The sequence below is a fragment of the Urocitellus parryii genome, chromosome 13 (assembly GCF_045843805.1).
Source record: "Urocitellus parryii isolate mUroPar1 chromosome 13, mUroPar1.hap1, whole genome shotgun sequence".
NCBI lineage: Eukaryota > Metazoa > Chordata > Mammalia > Rodentia > Sciuridae > Urocitellus > Urocitellus parryii.
This window is the reverse complement of record NC_135543.1, coordinates 61,643,849-61,665,109: the sequence shown is the minus strand read 5'-3', so window position 1 is coordinate 61,665,109 and position 21,261 is coordinate 61,643,849. Positions and strand designations below refer to the sequence as shown.

At 40.7% G+C, this 21,261-nt stretch overlaps 1 protein-coding gene across 1 annotated transcript in view; it reads right to left on the bottom strand.

Annotated features, from left to right (window-relative positions):
* The window catches only part of LOC144249991 (uncharacterized), a 28,006-nt gene extending 7,064 nt beyond the window's left edge, over positions 1 to 20,942 (bottom strand). Inside the window, 1 exon segment of the mRNA XM_077792275.1 lies at positions 20,878 to 20,942. Coding sequence (XP_077648401.1) covers positions 20,878 to 20,880 — 3 coding nt within the window. The 5' untranslated portion in view covers positions 20,881 to 20,942.
* Positions 20,943 to 21,261: the final 319 nt, after the last annotated feature.

Sequence of the window (21,261 nt, the reverse complement as noted above, 5' to 3'; positions counted from 1 at the left end):
TCCTGATTCAGTAGTTCTAAGATGAAGCCTGGTTTTATGAATATGTGGCAAGCTCTTTGGTGATTTCAATAACAGCAAAACAAGAAAAACTTGGATTGCAAGGAGGTAGACCACTAAAAGAATCATTCATTGATATTCAAATATTGAATAAGATTTATGTGTGTCATTAAATAGCAAAAACCAACAATTCTTTTTGATAATTTGAAATGTGTACATATCGCTCTAAGAGTTTTTCATATCTTAATTCATAAAACCCAAAATAATGGGATAGCAGTAAGAGTATTCATTTTTTTGTGAAAATACATGAAGCATCCAGTAAATGGCAGGTCTTGATTATTACCAAGTTTGTTTGGTCTGGAATTCAGAAGAAAAGAAACACTAATGTCAAAAGAAAGTGTGAATGATGAAAGAATTTTCAGAGAAAGGCTGTTATTATAAATGACATCAGTTTTAGAAATATGTTAAGACAACAAAATCAAATTGATCAAATGATATTTATATTTTCCATACACAGACATAAAAATGTCAACTTTTTATATAGTAAAACAATGACTTAAGGTGAATGAAAGAAATATCTTCAATTTTAAAAAACTTGTACATGAATTTGGGATAGAGTCCTTTTTTTCAAACACACTATTGACCCAGGCTTGGTGACACACTTTTAAGATATGAGAATGATCTACTTACAGTCCAGCCCAACTATGAATTCTGATTTTCAAATATTATTGCTGCACTGAACCACCACAGCTCATGTGGATATGAAGTATACATTAAAATGGCTTATTTCATAAACATGTCACCCACCTGGGATTCCAGATTAGCCAATGACCTGAATCTCAATGTCAGATAAAAAGCATACTAGCTTGAGCGATAAATAAGTCAGGACCAGAGACAGGTACATGGGTTCCTGGAAATGTCAATGTTATGATTTAGATTTTAATTGTCCCCAAGATGCTCATGTATGAGACACTGCAAGGTTCAGACATGAAGTTGGGTCATGACAGTCTTACCTAGTCAGTGTATTAACCCCTGACAGCTGCAGCATGGTAACTGTAGGCAGGCAGGGTGTGGCTGGAGGAGGTGGGTCCATGGGAATATGCCTTTGGGGTTTATATTTTTTCCTTCTTGAGCAGAGCTCTCTCTGCTTCCTGGCACCTTGTTCCCAACTGCTTTTCTCCAGCACAGGCTTCTGTCATGATGTTCACCCTGAGGAATGGAGTTGGCCACCTATGGACTGAGACTTCTGACACTGGGAACAAGCAAATAAATTTTTCCTCCTCTAAAATTGTTCTTGCTGTGAATTTCGGTCACAGCACTGGAAAAGCTGATTAGAACAGTCAACATGCTGCCATAATTGGGTCCCTAATTGTGGACTAACAGGTAAACTCTTGTATGAGGCCTTAAAATAAATAAATAAAACATTTCACTTACACACCAGAATGCCAAGGTGCCTTTGAGAAGTTAAAACAAAGTCTCATGAGAGCCCCTGCCCTAGCCCCTTCTGTGCCTGACTCACAGAAGGTGTTAAGACTCTATGTGAATGAGAAACAAGGTACAGATGCTGAAGTTCTCTTACACACACTGGAGGTATACTGCAGCCAGTAGCCTGTGTGTGGGAACAGCTTGACCACAACATGAAAGGAGGGTCCTGTGGGGTGTGACTGACACCAGTGATTTACCACAAGAGGCTGAGAAACCCACTCTAGAACAATCCATCACTGGGTTTGTTGCTCACCAAGTCCTGTCCTACTAAAACAGAAGGATGGGTGTCAGCTGACTGCTGGGAGGGTAGGGAGATTCCAGGCCATCCTTTTCGACAATCTAAATGTCAACTTTCAAGAGAAACTGTGTCACCTTAAATCAAACAAACCTGTTGCCAGCAGATGACAATGGCCCAATACAATGTGACTGCTCAGAAAGCTTGGAGACTCTTTGGCAAGTGGGACTTTTGATTGATTAGCTGAGCCAGACTGAAGGGTCTTCACCAATGAAAGCAAGTTCATAGGCAATGGCCAGTGGATATCTGGGTATTCTGCAGTCTTGGCACATGACTCTGCTGCTAACAACATCAGCCCAGAAAACCAAGCTAAATTCTCTCACATGAGCTCTGACTGACCAAAGGAAAGAAGGTAAGCATTTACACTGACTCAAAACAGGCCTCCAAGATGGCACATGCACATGGAGATACCTGGAAAGAAAGGGGACTCCTCACAGCTGAGAAGAGGACACTAAGGATGCCCCTGAAAATACTGTCAATAATGCAGGCTGTGTCCACCCCATAGCAGGTGGTGATCCTGCACTATCCTGCCTTGAGACAACCGATACCTGTGTGGCCAGGAGAAATCAGGCTGCTGACAGGGCAGTCAAAAGTGTCAGGAAGGACAAACTCCTTTATCAGGGCCCTAGCACATCAGCTTGTAGCAAACCAATTCCAAATCTGTTTATACTGAGGATAATGAGAAAAGGAGCAAATAATGGAGTTGGGACTCTCACAACAGTGCCAGGTGCAGACAGAAATCACATAGGCTCACACTTCTTCCCGAAGCACCCTCTGTTCTTGATCAAACACTCCGAGGAGAGTGCTACTAGGGGAAGGGTGTCAATTTCATCAAGCCCACTTGTGAGGGCCAAGCCTCCAGTGGACTGTTCAGCAAGTGATTCAGAACTGTGTCTTCTGCACTCAAACAATTCAAAGTCTAATACACACTTAGGGTATAAAAACATATCCTTCTGATGACTGACAAGCATACTTTACCCAAATGCCCATTCACAGGAACTTATAAATATTTGCTTGTACCGATAGATACCTTCTCTGTGAGTCAGGCTGATTCTACTAGAACAGAAAAGACTTCAGAAAACTAGAGTCCTCTTAAAGGAGCTGATCCCAAGTTATGGGCTCCCCTCAATACAAACTAACAGGGACTATCTTTCATTGCAGAACTGACCTATGAGTGAGCAAAATATTGCATATATATTGGAAATATGTATTCTGGAGATCCCAATCTATAGGAAAACAGAAACCATCAACCATACCTTAAAAAAGACGGTGGCTAAAATATGCCAAGAAACCCACCTGCTGTGAGATAGGTGTTTGCCAAATGCTCTCCTCAAAAGAGTTTCACAGCACAAAGGCTGAATTGAGTATGGAGTGTGGTGCTGAGAGTCAAGGTGTCTGACTAACTTGTGGTTGTGGTGCGCTTGTGCTAGTATTCCTCCATATGAAAATATAGGGTTAACATTTCCCTGTGCACAAGTACAGGGTTAACATTTCCCAGTTGCTATGGCAATGCTGGCCCTTGGTCTCTCTGGGAAAATATCCAGAAATGCCAGTTTTAACCTTGAGTCACAGACACTGGCTTCTAAGAACAGAGGATTCTGAACACAGCATGGTAACCACAATGTTTTGCCGTGCTGTAACCTTCAAGCCTGCCTGTTGTTTCCAGAAACTTTCTCACAATCAACCTTCTGATGATAAAACCATACAATAAATGAGTACAGCCAGCTCTGCATCATTGTTCTCAACCAGAGGGCAACTTCCCACCTGAAGCCACCTTTCTCTCTAAATATTTGTCTTTTCTTAATCCCCATCACCCCTCTCTGGGTGGCAGTTGGTACCCAAACAGGGACCTGAACACAGGGAACTTTGGTGAGTAGTTCAGGGGACAATCCCGGTGGATGGAATCATTTAAATAAAGATATGGAGTGTGATTATATAGTCAGATGTAAAATAAGGAACACACAGGATCCAAAGAGAGGGATGTCTTGTTCAGAGGCCAATTTTCCTAGGGTTAACTCTGAAATACATTTAAAAAATTCTTTTTACTAAATCCTAAGAAGGACATGAATATGCTGATCTAATACCCATCAAGAAGAAATGGCTGGCTGTCTGTCTGAACCTTTGCTTTTAGTGTCTGCATAGCTGTTAAATTTTACATCTGGCATTTCCAGCTGTACAGGACTGCCCTATAATTAAGTCAAAATACAAATGTCAGATGGGCTCTATTTAAATTTCTACCAGGTTAAATCTAATAAAGATTTTAATAAACATCTATAACATTGCCTCCTATGTGTGGAGCTCCACTTACAAAATATTCCCTGTTTTGTGTATTTGTGTACACCTGTGTATTGTCGTTGTGTCTACATATGTCTTTACGCCCACATCTCATGTACATAGGATCAAAATAGACAGAGATAAATGAGTCCTCAAAAATTAAAATTTGAATAAGAAATGGATCCAAACACTTTTTAGTTTATATGATTTTTTTAAAAAGTTCAATTTGGATTGGGTAAATAGATAAAAAAAATAAAGATGTCTTTAAAATTACTAGCTCGCATTTTTCTAGGTGTTCAAGCAATTACTAAAGTGTTTGTTTCTATAAACTGTCTCAGATGTCATATCCATTACATCTAGGATTTTTCTTCAACAGGAAAGAGATGACTAATATTGTTAACTACATTTGTTTGACATCGTGGTTTTACAGTTAAAAATAAGTAAATCAGAATTAACATAAATGAGATTAATTTTCCTAGATGTGTCTGTTAAAGTAGACATCTGATTAATTTACAAATTCAAAGTGCTAAATATCAACTACTAAATATGAAATTTAGTACACTTAAACTCCATGAGGTAGTATATTTAAATATTATGTTTGTTTACATAAATTGGTAAATGGAAAAAGGTTTGAGATTGCTTTGTTTATGTATCTTCACTAAAAACAAGGTTAAGTCTTAAGATTCTATCATGTGTGATTTATATACTGTTTAATCAGCTTTTTCACTGCTGTGGCTAAAGGATCTGACCAGAACAATTTAGGGAAGAAAAGGTTAGTTAAGGGCTCCGGGTTTCAGAGGTCTTAATTCATAGCAGGCTGGCTCCATTGCTTGTTGTAGAAGAGTGTGGCAGAAAGAAGCAGCTCACATGAGAAACAGAAAGCAGAGAAAGAATCTACTCTCCAGATACAAAATAAAAAATAGTATTTCCAGACAGTTAAAAAAATGGAACATCCAGGAATACCTTACTGTCCCAGTCATACAATAGAATTGAATGCCTTTCCTAAATGGGAGGATTGTGCCAAGATTATGTCAGTACACATAATGTCTCTGGCAGTAGTGGATTTATTCTGAACTGGTCTCAGAGATTTATATTTATATTTATATTTATATATTTTAGTTCTTGGCGGACACAACATCTTTGTATGTGGTGCTGAGGATTGAACCCGGGCCGCACACATGCCAGACGAGCACACTGGTCTCAGAGATTTGATAAAGGGCACCCACATCAAAAAATTATGACTTTTTGAGGATTTGTGAGTCATGTTCTGACCTTCAGTGATGGTGGCATACAAAGATATCTGTGGCATTTGATAGCCATGTTAGATTTTATCAATTACACTGGCAACTCTCAAATTGATCTGGTGGATCCCATATGGCTTGCTGAACAAATACTTGATGATTTAAATGGTTTTAATCCTTGGAATATATTAAAACATACAATATGGTATACTTTTGGAATTATGTGTTTGCTACTAATTCTTTTTTGTATTATTACAACCGGATGCCACATGCTCTGAGGAGAAATCTGACAGCTTCAAACAAAACCACATCATTTGCATGTCAAAAATACAAAAGGGGAAGAGATATGGAGAGCAGTGATAAGAATTAAGGTGTCTGATTACTTTCTAATCAGAATTTTGTGGTTGTGATGCACATGGGCTGGGATTCCCCTCATGAAAGTACAGGGTTAAGATTTCCCAGTTGCTGTGGCAATGCTGGCCCTTGGGATTCTGAACACAGAGAGGTAACCCTAATGTCTCACCCATTCTGTAACCTCCAAGCCTGCTTGCTTTCCAGAAACTTTCTTACAAATAACCTTCTGATAATAAAACCTGTCTAATAAATGTGTGCAGCCAGATCTGGATCATTGTTCTCAATCAGAGGACAGCTTCCAACCTGATCCCCCCTTTCTATCTACATGTTTGTGCTTTTCTTAATCCCCCATCACCTCTTGTGGGTTTCTGAATTAATAGCTATACAGGTCAAAGCAATTGAACCCACAAAGAAATAGCGTGTTAGAGACCCTTCCTTGTACCATGTTCAGAGAAGGGAAATTTTGGCAATAGTAAAATAAAAATTAAAAACAAAACCTCAGTTAAAACAATGAACAATGATCAGTCCAACAGTAACTGCTCTACAAGAGTCTGCTTCTTCCAGGTTACCACCAAGGCTGGAATTTCCTTTTCATCCTTTCTAGAAAAAATCCAAAAGAAAAAGATACAACAGAGAAAACCCTTCCATTCTAGGAACTCCTTCATCACCCAGTTTAAGCCTGAAGCAGCTTAGAAATGTAGTCAGCCATTTGTCCATAAAAATTGATAGTGGACGAAATGTAACAGGGCTGTCCACTCCATGATTTTGAACATAATCCTTGCTGCTCTGTCACTGTGGTTTATTTTGAAATGGACTTCTTTTCTGTCTCCCTCCCTTCCTAACCATGGGAAGAGCAAGATTCACCTTCCTGCCCTTGGCTAATTATCTTTCCTTCAGCTCCTGCACCATGGGAATGAAGAAATCAAGATTTTAGGGATGAAGGGAAGGGAGGTGGGGTAGGAAAAGGAAAGAGAGTGATATGACTATATCAGTGAATCTCACTATCATGTATATCCGTAAGAACGGGGTCCTAACTAGAATAAGATATATTCCATGCTTGTACAATTATATCACAATGAATTCTACTGTCATGTACAACTAAAAATAACCAAGTTTTTTTTAAAAAGTTCAGGTTTGGCACTAGAAAATCTAAGAAACTGCAGTCCCCCAAGGATACAACTCCTGACAGGGCACATGTGGTCTAGAACCTCATTGTGAGGCCTTGGTTCCCTAGGGCAGTTATAATTACAGCCTCTAGAAACAAAGGAGTCCCCTGTATTTCTCCTTTGCTATCAAAGCAACAAAACTTTTTCTGTTTTCTCAGAACCTTTTTCTTGTCATTGGATCAGCACTGGGGACAAGGACAGAAAGCAAGTCATTCTCTGCCTAACATTTGAGATCTTACTTTCCCAGTAATTCAATGCATCTTTAAACTAAAGTTACTTGCTACCCAAATCTGACTTTGGCACATTTGACAGTATAGAAATAGCCCCACAATACCAAAAATCATACCTTCAGAAAGGCCATCCAATTCCCTGTTCCACAAAGTCAGAAACATACCTAGCTCTGGATCCCCAGTCTCCTGGTGCTCTGTGCCCATAGTGTATGAGACCCTTCCACAGGGGTGGGAGCAGAATGTGATAGCAGCAGGGGAGCCTCACAGAAAGAACTGGGCCTTCAACAGTATCACTTATAGGCTCAGAACTTTCGCCTTGGTTTATGCATTTTTCAAAAGTAAAATCCACTGGTATCTTGCCTCTTAGAAAACATTTTTATATCTTTAAAATATTACTGATAGGGGTTGGGGTGTGGCTCAGTGGTAGAGCACTTGCCTCACATGTGTGAGGCATTGGATTTGATCCTTGGCACTATATATTAAAACATTTTTAAAGTATTAAGCTTAAAATTTTAAATAAACTTAAATATAAATAAAAATATTTTAAAAAACTGATAAAATACATAGTTTATAAAAAATGAGGATGAAATTAGTGAACATCTGTTTTTTAAATTGACAAACCCAGAGAAGGGCAGTGCTGACTGGAACACAAACATGACTGACTCAAGAGTCAAGTCAGGTTATCCGACCAAATGGGAAATTCTCCCATAAACATCCAGCTCATGTAAGGACTGGATGACCTTCCCCACCATGTGGCATTTTCCTGTGCCCTTGTATCTGCATGAAGTGAGTTTTGCCTTGGAAATATCCTTAAGAATTCACTGGATAATCTTCTGAGTTCTCTAGAATAGTTTAATCTCCTTTCACAACTCTGAGGACCTAGAGAAAAGGATCACCTTTGACTTTCTCTTCAATACTAGACCAAAAGTGTGTCTGTAAGGATTAGAAACTAGAGTTGGGGGAAGATAATCCTAATGTCCAATCCATGATCTACTTTGATGAAACCTCTGCCAAAACATTCCTATGCTCCCCAGATTACTCAGTTGCTAGTACAAGAGGCTCCATTCCAGAAACTCAAGCTGCTCTGTAGGAGGAGGTGACTGAACAGGGGCTGATATCCTCTAGGAACACTGAGAGACACGGCAGCTATGGGAACCTGTGTCAGTCTCCTGCAGGTCTTAATGGAGAACCAGGAAAGGATACAGCAGTGACCGAGGACATATCATCCTATCATGTTTCCTAAGGGGAGACTCAAAAAGACATTCCAATAGGGCATCTGTGCCTCAGAAAGATAAATGGAGAAGAGATACAAGGATGTTTTACAACTGAATGTCAGGTGATTATTCCCTGAATTCCTGTTATGTGGATAATCATAAACAACAACAACAACAACAAATTTTAAAAATGCCATGAATAACTTAGTGAAAATGAATTAAAATACTTTGCCACTTAAAATGTAGCATGGGTACACGTTTAATTATGTAGTGAATTGGAAGGAAGAATACAGCACTTAGAAAGACCATGCTTTCCACAGACTCGGAAAACAGTACAAAATAGGTGACCTCTGGGTTGGAACGAGTGACGAGGATTGCTACAGACCACAGATGCTCCCAACAGAAATCTTCTACATAAGTCAGGATTCTCCCATGATGACCATCCCTGTGTTCATGACCCATTCTGAGTCAGTGTAAGGTATAGGCAAGGAGCCGCACAAAGAGGGCTCCAGATCTCTCCAAGGTATCCAATCAGGCACAGGGTGAAGCAATCATGTGGGCCTGAAAGAACAGATATCAAGCTGTACCTGTACTGGAATGGAATTCACAGATTTAATACCTAACCTTAGGCCCAGCTGCTTCAAACCAACCCTGAGCCCCTGTTACACCACACCTAACCCTGGAGACTTACCATTTCCTGACTCCTGCTGTGTCCAGGCAACCTCTCTACAAATGCTCCAGCACAAGAAAAGTCAAGAGTGACAGGGCTTGTGACACCCAGACCTCAGGGAACCTGAAGATGGATTCAGAGCTTTGCTTGAGCCAGAGACAAAAATCTTTCAGATTAGGAAGTCTTATCTGCCTTTTATCCCTTTACCCCTCTTATCCACCTGTGCCTCTGACTGGCTAATTCTCATCCCATCATCCCTGAGTGGACAAAGCTCCAGGCTCAGATTCCTCTAGCCCTGAGTGGCAGGTGAAGAAATTCAAAGCCTGGTAACAGAACACAAGATTGACAGGTTCCTGGCTACAACCCTTTTCAGAGAGAGCTTCCTACCTTGAGGGATAGCTGACCTTGCAAAGAAGACATTTGAATTTCACCTGGAATGTACAGTTGTATCAATTTATCAATATCAATAATGTGCATTCATAAATGTAAATAATCAAAGTGCAAGCAACCCATATATCCAACAGCAGATTACCTAATAACTGCTAGGGATGGAGGTACAGACTAGAATCCCAGGAACTCTGGAGGCTTAGGAGAATTAAGTATGAGCCAGTTTAAGGATTATCTGCCTCAAAAATGAAAAATAAAAGGTCTGGAGATGTTGTTCAGTGGTAGAGTACACCTGGATTCAGCTGCAGTCCTGCCAAAGGCACAACCATAATCATAACTGATGACTAAAATTCAGTATGTCCACACACTGGAATTTTACTCAGTAAGAGTTTAATTAGTTTAAAATATCATAGAGATGGCCTTGAAAACATGGTAAGGGAAAGAAATCAGAGGAACTGGCCACACAGAGCAGAGGTCAAATTATCTAAACCAAGGCATGGAAAGAAAATCCATCTGATGAACATCACACCCCAGTGTATTGGGGGCAGAGAAATCAGGATCGTGCTGGAAGGCACTGGGTGTTTAATCTGTAACACAGGGAGCTAGATAGCTGTGGAGCTGGAGAGCTGTGGTCGCTCACAACAGAGCGAGTGCTCTAAGTGCTGCCAAATCGAATCATGCCCCTAAACATGGTCACAATGGTAACCTGAAAAAGACAGACACTGATCCAGGAGGCACAGAGTATTTGTATTCTAAATAGCAAATATATACAAATATATACAGAGCAGTGAGCCACAGCCAATAAAAAGGGAAACAGAACGCCAGAGACTGGATGGGTGACAAAGATCATTTCCATAATGAGGGGCGCTATGTGCATTCGCCATGGCTCCAGACTTGATCCTCAGGGAACTGCTGCTCTTTTCTTCCTATGGATGATTGATTTGTATCAGAGAAACACGTCCCAATAGCCACGAATACTGGATATCCGTCAAGTGTTTCCCATACAGACCCAGCTAAATGTGATTAGGTCTGTATTTCGATACAGCCCTATCTATGTTTATAGAAGCACAATTCACAATAGCCAAACCATGGAAGCAGTTCATGTGCCCATTAATAGATACAAACACACACCCTGGAGTTTTACTCAGCTATAAAGAAGAATTAAATAATGACACCTGCCAGGACATGGATGGAAAAGGAGAACATCATGCTAAGTGAAATAAATCAGGCTCAGAAGAAAAAGGGTCAGAGGTCTTCTCTCATGCATGACAGCCAGAGCAAAGCAAGGAGGAAAGGGGGCTGGAGATCATAAAGACACAGGGAAGGCTGGAAGGAGCGTGAGGGAGGGGGAAGAGGGACAGAAAAGGAGAGAAACGGGGAATGGATTTAACACAATCATATTGTGTGCATATGCAATACCATAAATTCCACCTTTATTTACATGTAGAAAGCACCCAGCAAAAAGTAAGTAAATGAGTGAAAGGAAGATCAGTAGAGCAGACGAGGAGGATGTTGGGAGGGAGCATAGAAAGGGAAAGGGGTAATGAGACTGAAAGGGAGTAGATGGAATCCCACCATGTATGATTTTGTCAAAATAACCCAACTACTGTGTGTAACTATGATGCTCTAATTACATAAAGCTCTTCCTTTACTTTATGCGTTGGGAATTCAACCTGGGTTCTTGCACAAGCCAGGCAACCTCTCCACCACGGGGCCACATCCCCAGCACAAAAGTAGGTTTCTAATCTTGATTATTTCTTTTGGAAGATCATCTAATGTCACTCTCATATTTATTGTTTTATAACATTTATTATTGTTCAAATAAACTTTTCTCATATCTTAAGAAGCATTATATTATAATTATTATCATGATAATTATTATTATTTTCTTGACACCTGCTGAGTAGGAAGTGACTTCCTCAAATCCGTGGTGGAATATGACATGCAATTTCCATTCTTGAGATTTGTTATCTGGTAAACCTGGCCTTACAGAAAGAATTGGTAAGTTTTTCTTCTTATATTTTTAGAAGTGATCATGAATTATTGTTAGTGCTTCGTTATTGAAAGTTTGGCAGAAATCACCAGTGAAGGCATTTTTTTTTTTCCTTTTATGTTGTTCTTGTTTAGGGTTTTGTTGGCTGGTTGCCTTTGGACTAGGTTTTGACTCTGAAGCCCAGGTTCAAATCATCATTCCGTTTAAGCCTCACAAGTGGCTGGGACTACTGGCATGCACCCCCAGGACCAGGTGTTAGCCTCTTTTTAAAAAAATATTTATTTATTTAATTTTTAGTTTTCGGCAGACCCAACATCTTTGTATGTGGTGGTGAGGATTGAACCCAGACCGAACGCATGCCAGGCGAACACGCTACCACTTGAGCCACATTCCCAGCCCCAGCTGTTAGCCTCTTAAAGGGATATTTGTAATTAAGTTAAATTTTATTTTGTAGGTCTATTTTCTATTTGGTCACAACAAGGTCTATGAATGTATCCTTTTTAATCTTATTGTAAATTTCAAAATCCATGGCTATCTAGGAATTTATACATAAGAAGTTATCTTCCAATTTCTAGATTTTCTTGCAATTAAGATGGAATAATGAGGAAGAATAGGAGGGCCTGGCATTTTGTGAACTGACAATGTCTCAGGATGCCCAGTGTAGGATGGAGAATACACACTATTTAGCACTCATACTTCTGCATGACGTTAAGACAACTTACAACTAAAGTATTTTTTAGATAATTAATGATGCTGAAAAGTGTTTCTATACATTCGTACATTTGCTTAAGTTTTAGGGAAATGTCTATTTAGGCATTTTGCCATATTTAAATTAGGTTATTAGTCTTTTCCCCCTTTTTTCTTTTTTGATGACTTGTAGGATTTTTCATATATTTTAGATATTTAATTTTTCTCAAATATGTGACAACCAAACATTTTCTCCAATTCACAGTCTACTTTTACATTTTAATGATGGATTCCTTTGCTGTACAGAAGCATTTTTAGCTTTATATGGACTCGCTTGTTTATTTTGTTTCTCTTCATTCTTCATCCTACCCAAAACTACTGCCAACACCAATGTCAAAGAATTTCTCCCATTTTCTTCTGGAAGTTTTATGGTTTCAGTTTATATCACAGTGAGATATCACCACATTCTTGTTAGGATGGCTTTTATCAAAATGACAGTAGGTACCATACACTGCAGAGGATGTGCAGAAAAGGAAACTTGGACTCTCTTGCCAGGAATATAAACTGGTATGGACATCATGGAAAACACCATGGGGGGTTTTCAAAAAGTAAAACTAGAAATACCACATGATCCAGATGTTTTCCTGAGCATATGCTTATGTTACTCAGGGTCCTTCAGAAAAACAGAATCAGTAAAATCTACACGTGTACATGTGCATATAGAAGGGGACTCATCAGATGGATTCACATGATCATCGGATGAAGAGTCCTAAAACCATTGCCTTCAGGCTGCAAAACTGAGGAACTGGTAAGATTCAGTCCAAGAGGCGGAACACTGAGGTGGAAAGACCCCCCCGCAGAGCCAATGGTGCAAGTCCACATTGAAACGCTGAAGAATCTGAAGTCAGGTGTCCACAGGTAAAGCTATCAGGAAAAAAGCACCTTCAAGCTTGGAGCCTCTTGATATACACACGCGTTCACAACAGGTCTTCCCACTGCTCTCTGACCCAATCATCAGGAAACAGACTCACACATGCCCCCACAGGTATTCTAGAGCAATTGTTAGGCAAACCTCAATCTACCCTTGCTGACAGCCCAAATTAGCCATCCCAATAATTTAAGGAAATGAAATCCACCTTTAGGAACTCTCAAGTTCATTGCAACATTATCCACAATAGTTATTTCATGAAAACAACCTATATGTCCATTAAAGAATAACTGAATGAGAAAATTGGGGTATCTCTTTTATATAAACATACATATATAATCTTTTTCAGCTTTTAAAAATTATTTTGAGGCAGGATCTTTTTAAAATATTTTTTTGGGGATGTAGATAGACACAATACCTTCATTTTATTTATTTATTTTTATATGGTGCTGAGGATTGAACCCACTGCCTCACACATGCCAGGAAAGCACTCTACCACTGAGCCACAGCCCCAGTCCCGAGACAGGGTCTCCTAAGATGGAGAGGGTCTTGCTAAAATGCTGAGGCTGGCGTCAAACTCATGACCCTCCCCCCTCAGCCTTCTAAGCCCCTGGTATTACAAAAGGTATGTACCCCCACACCTGGCTTATCATTCAGGCTTTGAAAGAAAAATGCAGAAGCTGTAGTTGGGAGTACTGGCAAAAGTTGAAGTCCAGCCTGAGTAATTTAGCAAGATACTGTCTTAAAAGTGAAAAATAAAAATTTTATCTCATTGGGAAAGCAACCCTGGATTCAATTCCCAGCAATAAAAGAATATTCTACCATTTGCAATATATGGATAAAGCTGGAGGAGTTCATTCCTAGTGAAAAGATACAGACACAGAAAGAAGTCCATTGCAGACTCGGTGTGGAATCTGGGGTGGAGGGAAGATGAACACAGACAGAGAGTGGTGGTTGTAGAGCACCAAGTTAATAATACTGGGTCATATACTGCAAGTTCCCAAGGACAGTAATGTCTCAGGTGTTCTTACTACAGAATGAAGTAATTATGTGAGATTATGGGTCTTATTCACACATGTCAATTGTACACATTAATGGGATTCAGTGTGATACGTTCATATATGCATATGCATGTATTGATAATATTCAATTATTATCAATATTATCCACCCTCGATGCCCCAGCACCCTCCCCAGCCACAGTGATCAATATTCTACCTTCACATAAACTTATTTAAGTTATCATGTATGAGATGTGATACTTTGTGTGGTTTCCTTCACTTAGCAGTACATCATCCAATTCCAACTATTTTGCTTAACATTACTGGGTTTATTTTTATTCATCTTTGGATAATATACCATTGTGAATATATAACATAATTTCTGATGGATACACTAAACTGCTTAACTACCCCACTGATGTTTTACTTTATATGCATTGCTAAACACACTGTTATACAACTCAGATTTATACCACAAAGGAAAGAAACACCAACAAAAGACTAAAGGAAACTATGCTCCTTGGCCTGGTTTTAACAAACTGAAAAGCAGCAATCCAAAGCATGGACTAAGATCCAGGTCTCTGTTGCTCTAAATGTGTTAACAAAAATATAAAAATATGCTAATTCTTTTTCTCTTTAATCCTGACACACATTAATTTGGGAGTGTCCAATAGATTATATTACACACACTCACAACACAGACAGACAGACAGACAGACAGACACACACACACACACACACACACACACACTGCTTTCATGCAAAAGAGATAAAATATTAGGGTGATAGGAGATGGTGATTCAAAATATTGTTGCACTTTTATACTCTCAGTGCTCCAATTATTTGGCACACTACTCCCAAGTTCATTCATCCATCAATTTATCTATAACTGAAATCTTATTATTGTTCTTATTTGTGTGTGACAGAGAAAGACAGATACAGAGATGGACTATCATTTCTTTGATGGTTTCTGCCACAAGCTGGGCAAGAAGTTCTGCCTTGGTGGTGCCTGGAGGGCCACTGACGCTGACACTTCCCATCAAGCAGGTGCATCTGGAGCAGAGCTGATGTGCACTTGGGTGGTGGAACGGGGGTGAGTGATGTCTGTGGGTTTGTGGGTAGGTGTGATGGTCAGGAGCTTAGACTAAGTCCTATTCCTGATCACCAAACACACCCACAGCCTTGCGTCCATTCCTGTGTATCTCCTACCACCCTGCAGTTGGACCTCGGGGACTACTCATACCCAGATAGCTCAGCATTGAGTTTTCTCAGAGTCCTCTTTCTCACACTTTGAAACACCTAGTCCCCCTTCCTCTTTCCATGTCCCAAACAATTATTTTTATAATGTCTGGGGAACCTTTAAATACTTAATAACTGTATTTGAAATAGTACTTGGCTTTCCATTTCTTAGGCTATGGAGAGCCATTCCCTCTCTTTGTGGCCACCATCTTCCACCCTCAGGAATAGAGATAGTAACACACATTTGCAAGTCTACATCTCATCCTGAGCCAACTTGTAATAATATCAAAATCAAGAATGCAATCCCTGCCAGGAGTGGTGGCATACACATGTAATCCCAGCTGCCTGGGAGGCTGAGTCTGGAGGATCATAACTTTGAGTCCAGCCTCAGTAACTTAGTGAGATGCTGTCTCAAAATAAAGATATGGTAAGAATCTCAGCCAAAGTCTAGTCCCTACAAGTCAGAAACCAAGAGAACAAGAAAACAAGCTGCCATAAACACGTTTCCAGACACAAGAGGTGCCAGAATCACTAGCCAGGGGAACTTTCTGTTCCCCATCCAGAAGATAGAGTCAGGAAAGAAATCCATCAATCTCCAAAACTAAAAACAGTATTATCAGGAAATTATGAAAGCATCAGACCTTTCCTTATGTAGATCAGGGTTGTTCACTGCAAATAAAACAAAAATTCACTGTTAGCTATAGAATGTTTCTTCAGGAACAAATTCTGAGATTTAGTGTAAAGCAAAGAGGGAAATGTTCCTCATACTACAACACAGAACATATTAATACTTCAGATTGAAGAAGTTGTATGACAAAAGTGTTGCTGTTTCTGACAATAAGATCTAATCTCCAAAAATATTCTGCAAAAGATGTGCATGGCTTTGACGACCACTAGTCAGCTTTATCATCTACCATGTGAGCATCTGGCAACAAGTTTAATTTAGATGGCAGAAAGAAACTTTCCTACTGTGAAAGAAATCTTCAAAAATATTATTGCTAAAAATAGTAGGAATTTATTTTCAGTTATGAATGTTTTAAGTATCCTGACAATGGACTAATGTCACAGTGTTAGCAGAGACACACTCCTTCCACAGACTGTAGGAAAAAATCATTCTACCTTCTAGTGACTGCTGACACTGCTCACCTTAGGGTCACAAATGTTTCTCTTCTATTTGTTTTGACAGGGATTTAACCCCATGCATATTAAACCTGAGCTAGAGCCCCAGCCCTTGTTTTAAAATTTGGAGACAGGACTTGCTGAGTTGCTGCAGATCTACCTAAGTCCCTGAGGTTGACCTTGAAATTGTAATCTTCCTGACTCTGCCTCCTGAGTCTTTGGGATTATAGGCATATGCCATTGCACCCAGTTAGAAAACAAATCCTTTAAACAGTTCATGGTAAAACAAAGTAAAAGTTCTGTGCCATTTGAATCATAGCATGGGAAACCAATAGCTGATAATATTGTGGAGAGGGGACATTGTCACTGGGAATGTGGAAAAGAAGCTGGAATTTTAGGAATTTATTGGCAGATGCACAAAGGTTTAAGATGGGAGACAGGGTTCTGGACTTGGCAATTTGCTTCCCATGCATTTAGAATATTCAGCAGGATTCAGGCAGGTGGCACATACTTATAATCCCAGCAACTCAGGAGACTTCAGTATCTATTCAAGGCCAACCTGAGAAACTTGGTGAGACACTGTCTCAAAAAAAAAAGTACTGGGAAAGTAGCTCAGTGGTAAAGTACCTCTGCATTCAATCCCTAGTCACTGCCCCCCCCCCCCAAAAAAATAGAAAGGGAGAAAGAAAAGCAAGCTCAGCAGGAAGGAGGAACCGAGGATCCTGCAGACTACAGCTCCCTGATGCAGGAAAACAACACATGTAGTTGTGATTCTGATGATCATCCCACTCCTCAGTCCCCACACAACCCGGGAATGTGCTAGAATACTGACACTTAAGTGCCCAGATAGGGCTTCAGGCAGGGGCTGAAGACACTCTGCAGAGATAGGGCAGGGTCTCCACCACTGACATATGCCCCACTTCACTGTCCAGCTGGGAATCAGGGCTGGCCTGCCCCAGAGCAGACCCAGCCCTGCAGATCACAGAGACTACCACAGGGATTCCCACTCACGACTCATGGCAGTCAGTGTGGCCAGTGGCCAGGAGCCTCGCTCCCTGTTTCCGGAGGCCACTGCACACTCACCATTCACTGGCTTTTGAGTGGCCCAGTTTTCTCCCTGTAGATCTTTAAGCACCTGCACAGCAGAGCAAACAAGCCTCCCGAGCAAAGCAGCAGGAGCCTACTGATGGCCACCAACACTGGCAGGCCCTGGAGCCACCCACGGTGGCCAAGCCTGCCCTCTTCACTGGCTGTGTGCTGGACTGAACAATGCTTACCTAAGGGCTCCTGAGGGACAGGGCTTAAGGCTTCACCCTCTCAGGCTGAGCCCAGTGAGTCTTCTGTCTGGGTGACAGATGACACTGAAAGCAGGAATGAATGGGGTCAGAATGACAGGTTCTTGGCTGCAGCCTTCTTTCTTCTTTTGAGGTGCTGGGAATTGAAATCCATAGCCTCAGGCCTCCGCTAACCAAGGGAAGGTTTTCTTGTAGTAATGGAATCCAGCCCAGCCAGGAGGATATTTGCCTTGAACATTGCATATAAGCTCCTTTCAATTTAGGGTTATAGATGTCTGTATATTAGTCATGAATGGAAATAGTATAATGACACTTCTTGTAAAATTTCACCTCCTTTGTCTGCTCTCTGCTCTTGTGAAGAGACAGACTGAATTTGAACTGGGAGGCTCCCACCCAAAGCAGCAATGTTGAATGATGATATGTGAGGCACAAAGGTAATTTAAAAGTTTCCAGAGTTCCCAAATCCAGATGACAGGATGCATGATTGATTGTCAAAAATATTCCAGGAAAAAGAAGGAAGGAAGGAAGGAAGGAGGGAGGGAGGGAGGGAGGGAGGGAGGAAGATCTTCAAGAAAGAGGAACAGTTGTTATTTATTTTGAGAAAAAAAGGAAAAAGGTGGTTTACTGCTTTGTTAGCAAAGAGAAACAGAAAACTCCTGGCCCAGAGCCTGTGATTCTCTTCATCAGCAGGAACAGGAGGCTTTTAAAGAGGTGATTCAAAGGCTAAGTTCCATGGGTTCTCTGTTGGAGTTGCAATTCACTTGTTAATTTGGGAGACAGTCATTTCTGAGATCTTGTGGTACAACCAAAAAGTATGGATTATTTCCTTCCTGTCATGGGTAATACTCAGGGACTGGTAAATCTACCTAAAATAGGAAAGAAAGGTAATCCTGTTTTCCCTGAGAATAGGGAGGGGGAGAGATCAGGGAGGAACAGGGAGAGAGGAAAAGAAGAAAGCATATCCATTTTAAAAATAAATTGCAGTGGCAGAGCAACAGGGGTTATACTCAAGCATAAAGTGGACCAGTGTTGCATTTCCCCACTGTCAAATTCTACATTCCATTTTTATGGAAAAATGGGCAATGACAAAAACTCCAAACTAGAAGCAGATATTTTAGGGAATGTGTCATTCACCAATTTAGAGGAAATATATTCATTTTTCCGCAGCCACAGGAAAGAGAGATTTTCCTAATTTATTTTTCCTGTTAAAATTTCCAAAGATAAACCCTAGAATTTAATTTGAAATAGCCTCCAAAAACAGAACAGAGAAGGAACCTATAGTACACACTCAGGAGAAGAAAAAAGGCAAATAAACATTTTTAATAATTAAAAAAGCAAAATAATTTTCTCCCTGAAATCTCTCTCCTGCCTCTTTGGATGGCTTTTCTTTTTTTAATTTTTAAAATATTTTTTAGTTACACATGGATACAATGTCTTTATTTTGCTTATTCATTTTTATGTGGTGCTGAGGATCCAACCCAGTGCCTCACATGTGAGAGGCAAGAGCTCTTGTCACTGAGTCACAACCCCAGATCTGGATGGATTTTCTTATCTTTGAGAAAACAAAACAAAATGCAGGGTACAGACTTGAACTGCCAATTATATAGGAGATATCTATGTTCAATAATCATACAAAAATCAACATCTTTGGACATTAGAAAAATGTAAAATAAAACCCATTGTAGACAACATTAAATAGTATAGATGAAGATATTGAAGCACATGAATTCTCATAAACTGAAGGAGTTTAAGTTGTTATTATTTATTTGTGGAAAGTGTTTTACTATTGAAGATACCTGATACTCTCCCACCTTAGAGATTTAGGGAAATCACCATGACAACATGTAAGAACAACCATGTTCATCCAAACACGGGAAACCCAGGCAGGTGGTTTAGGAGAATGTACATTTTGGAAGAGAGAAATAAGGAACTGTGGGAAAAATGGTCACTAGGGGCCAGCCACATTCTTGCTTATATTATACTCGGTTTTAAATGGTACAAAGTACCATGTTTAAATTTTATATTGGTATTACATGCATGTCGTATTTCACATGTACACATGTTTGAATAGAAAAAAAATGTAGAAACTATGAGAAAATAAAAATAAACAAAAGCACATGAAAGAATCACAGCATCCCATGTGTACATGTAACAAAACTCATCATTACAAAGATGAACATTTTTCCCAAAATCAATCTACAATATTTTCCCATCAAAGTTCTTATGTCATAGTGAATTTCATTTTATGTGTATCTATGAAGCAGGAATCTAAAAATCTATGAATAAATAGAAGGATAACCAGGAGAGGGCGAATGCGGAAGGCAGGAGGAGAGGGAAAAGGTAATTACTAGGGACTGAAATGGAGCAAATTATATTCCAAGCCTGTTGGATTATGTCAAAATACACCCCAATAGTACTATAACTGTAATGCACTGATAAAAAAAAAATTCAGCATGCTTTACTTTTAATAAAAGAACGAAAAGCACAAAGTCCTAAAACTCATCCACAGTTAAATATGTGTTAAGTAAGCCAAAAAGCTTTTTAAAAATTTTTTTTTAGTTGTAGATGGACACAACACAATGCCTTTGTTTTTATGTGGTGCTGAGGATCGAACCCGGGTCCCGCCCGCGATAGGCGAGCGCTCTACCGTGGAGCCACAATCCCAGCCCCCAAAAAACTTTTGAATTACAAGAGCAAAACAAGTAGCTAACATTACCTGACACACGTATATTAGACACATGAAGAAAAAAAAAAAAGGAAGTTATCACAATATAAACAAGTCCACACAGGGATCCAAATGTGTGTTAGAATTACATTCTTCATGACACTAGAATGATCTCTATAAATGGAACCATAACACGGCCAACCTCAGCTACTTAGCTAGTCCCTGTCTCAAATAAATAAAGTACCAGGACGTAGCTCGGTGGTAAAGCACCCCTGCGATCAGCCTCCAGGACCAAAAAGAACCAGGAGAGGAAGCTGCTAGCCCAGGGGAAAGCCAGGTCCCTAGACCGCAGCTCTCCCGCAGGGAAACCCCTAGTGCACAGCAACCCGGACGCCGTCCAACCTGTCAATCACCGCGTCCTCAGGGAAGAGGCCGGCGGCCCGCGCTCGCGCCAGAACCGACCTGCGGCTGGAGCCGGCTGCGCGGCGTCCCCGCCCGGCTGGCCCGTGGGACTCAGGCCCGCAGAGCCCGGGGGCTGCCGGAGTCCAGGCGGTCAGCTCCGCTCCCGCCGCAGCGGCACCCAGAGTCTCCCTCCCCAGGCCCCCTCCGCAGGCCCCAGATGCCCCCCACACACTCACCATTTCCTGGCACTCGCGAGCCAGGCTCAGAATGCCCACAGAAGACCCTAGCCTGAGGGCAGGAATGGCGGAGTCCCGGAAAAGCACCTCTGCTGGATTGCAGAGCCCGCCCTCCTCGCCGGCCGTGAGCAGGATTGGACAAAGCTCACTACTCTACGCTCTCCTTATTGGACACGGCTGCAGACCGCGCCCCCTGAGTCTGAGCCCAGTGAGCCTGCCTTCTGAGTGACAGAAGAGGACAACCAATCCAGGCATGCATGAGGCCAGAATGACAGGCTGCAGCTTTCTTTTTCTTTTTTTTTTTTTTTTCCTTTGAGATCTGGAAAGGACACCCCAGAGCTCCAGGCTGCAGTGATTTTAAGGGAAATTTTCCTCCCAGAAGTG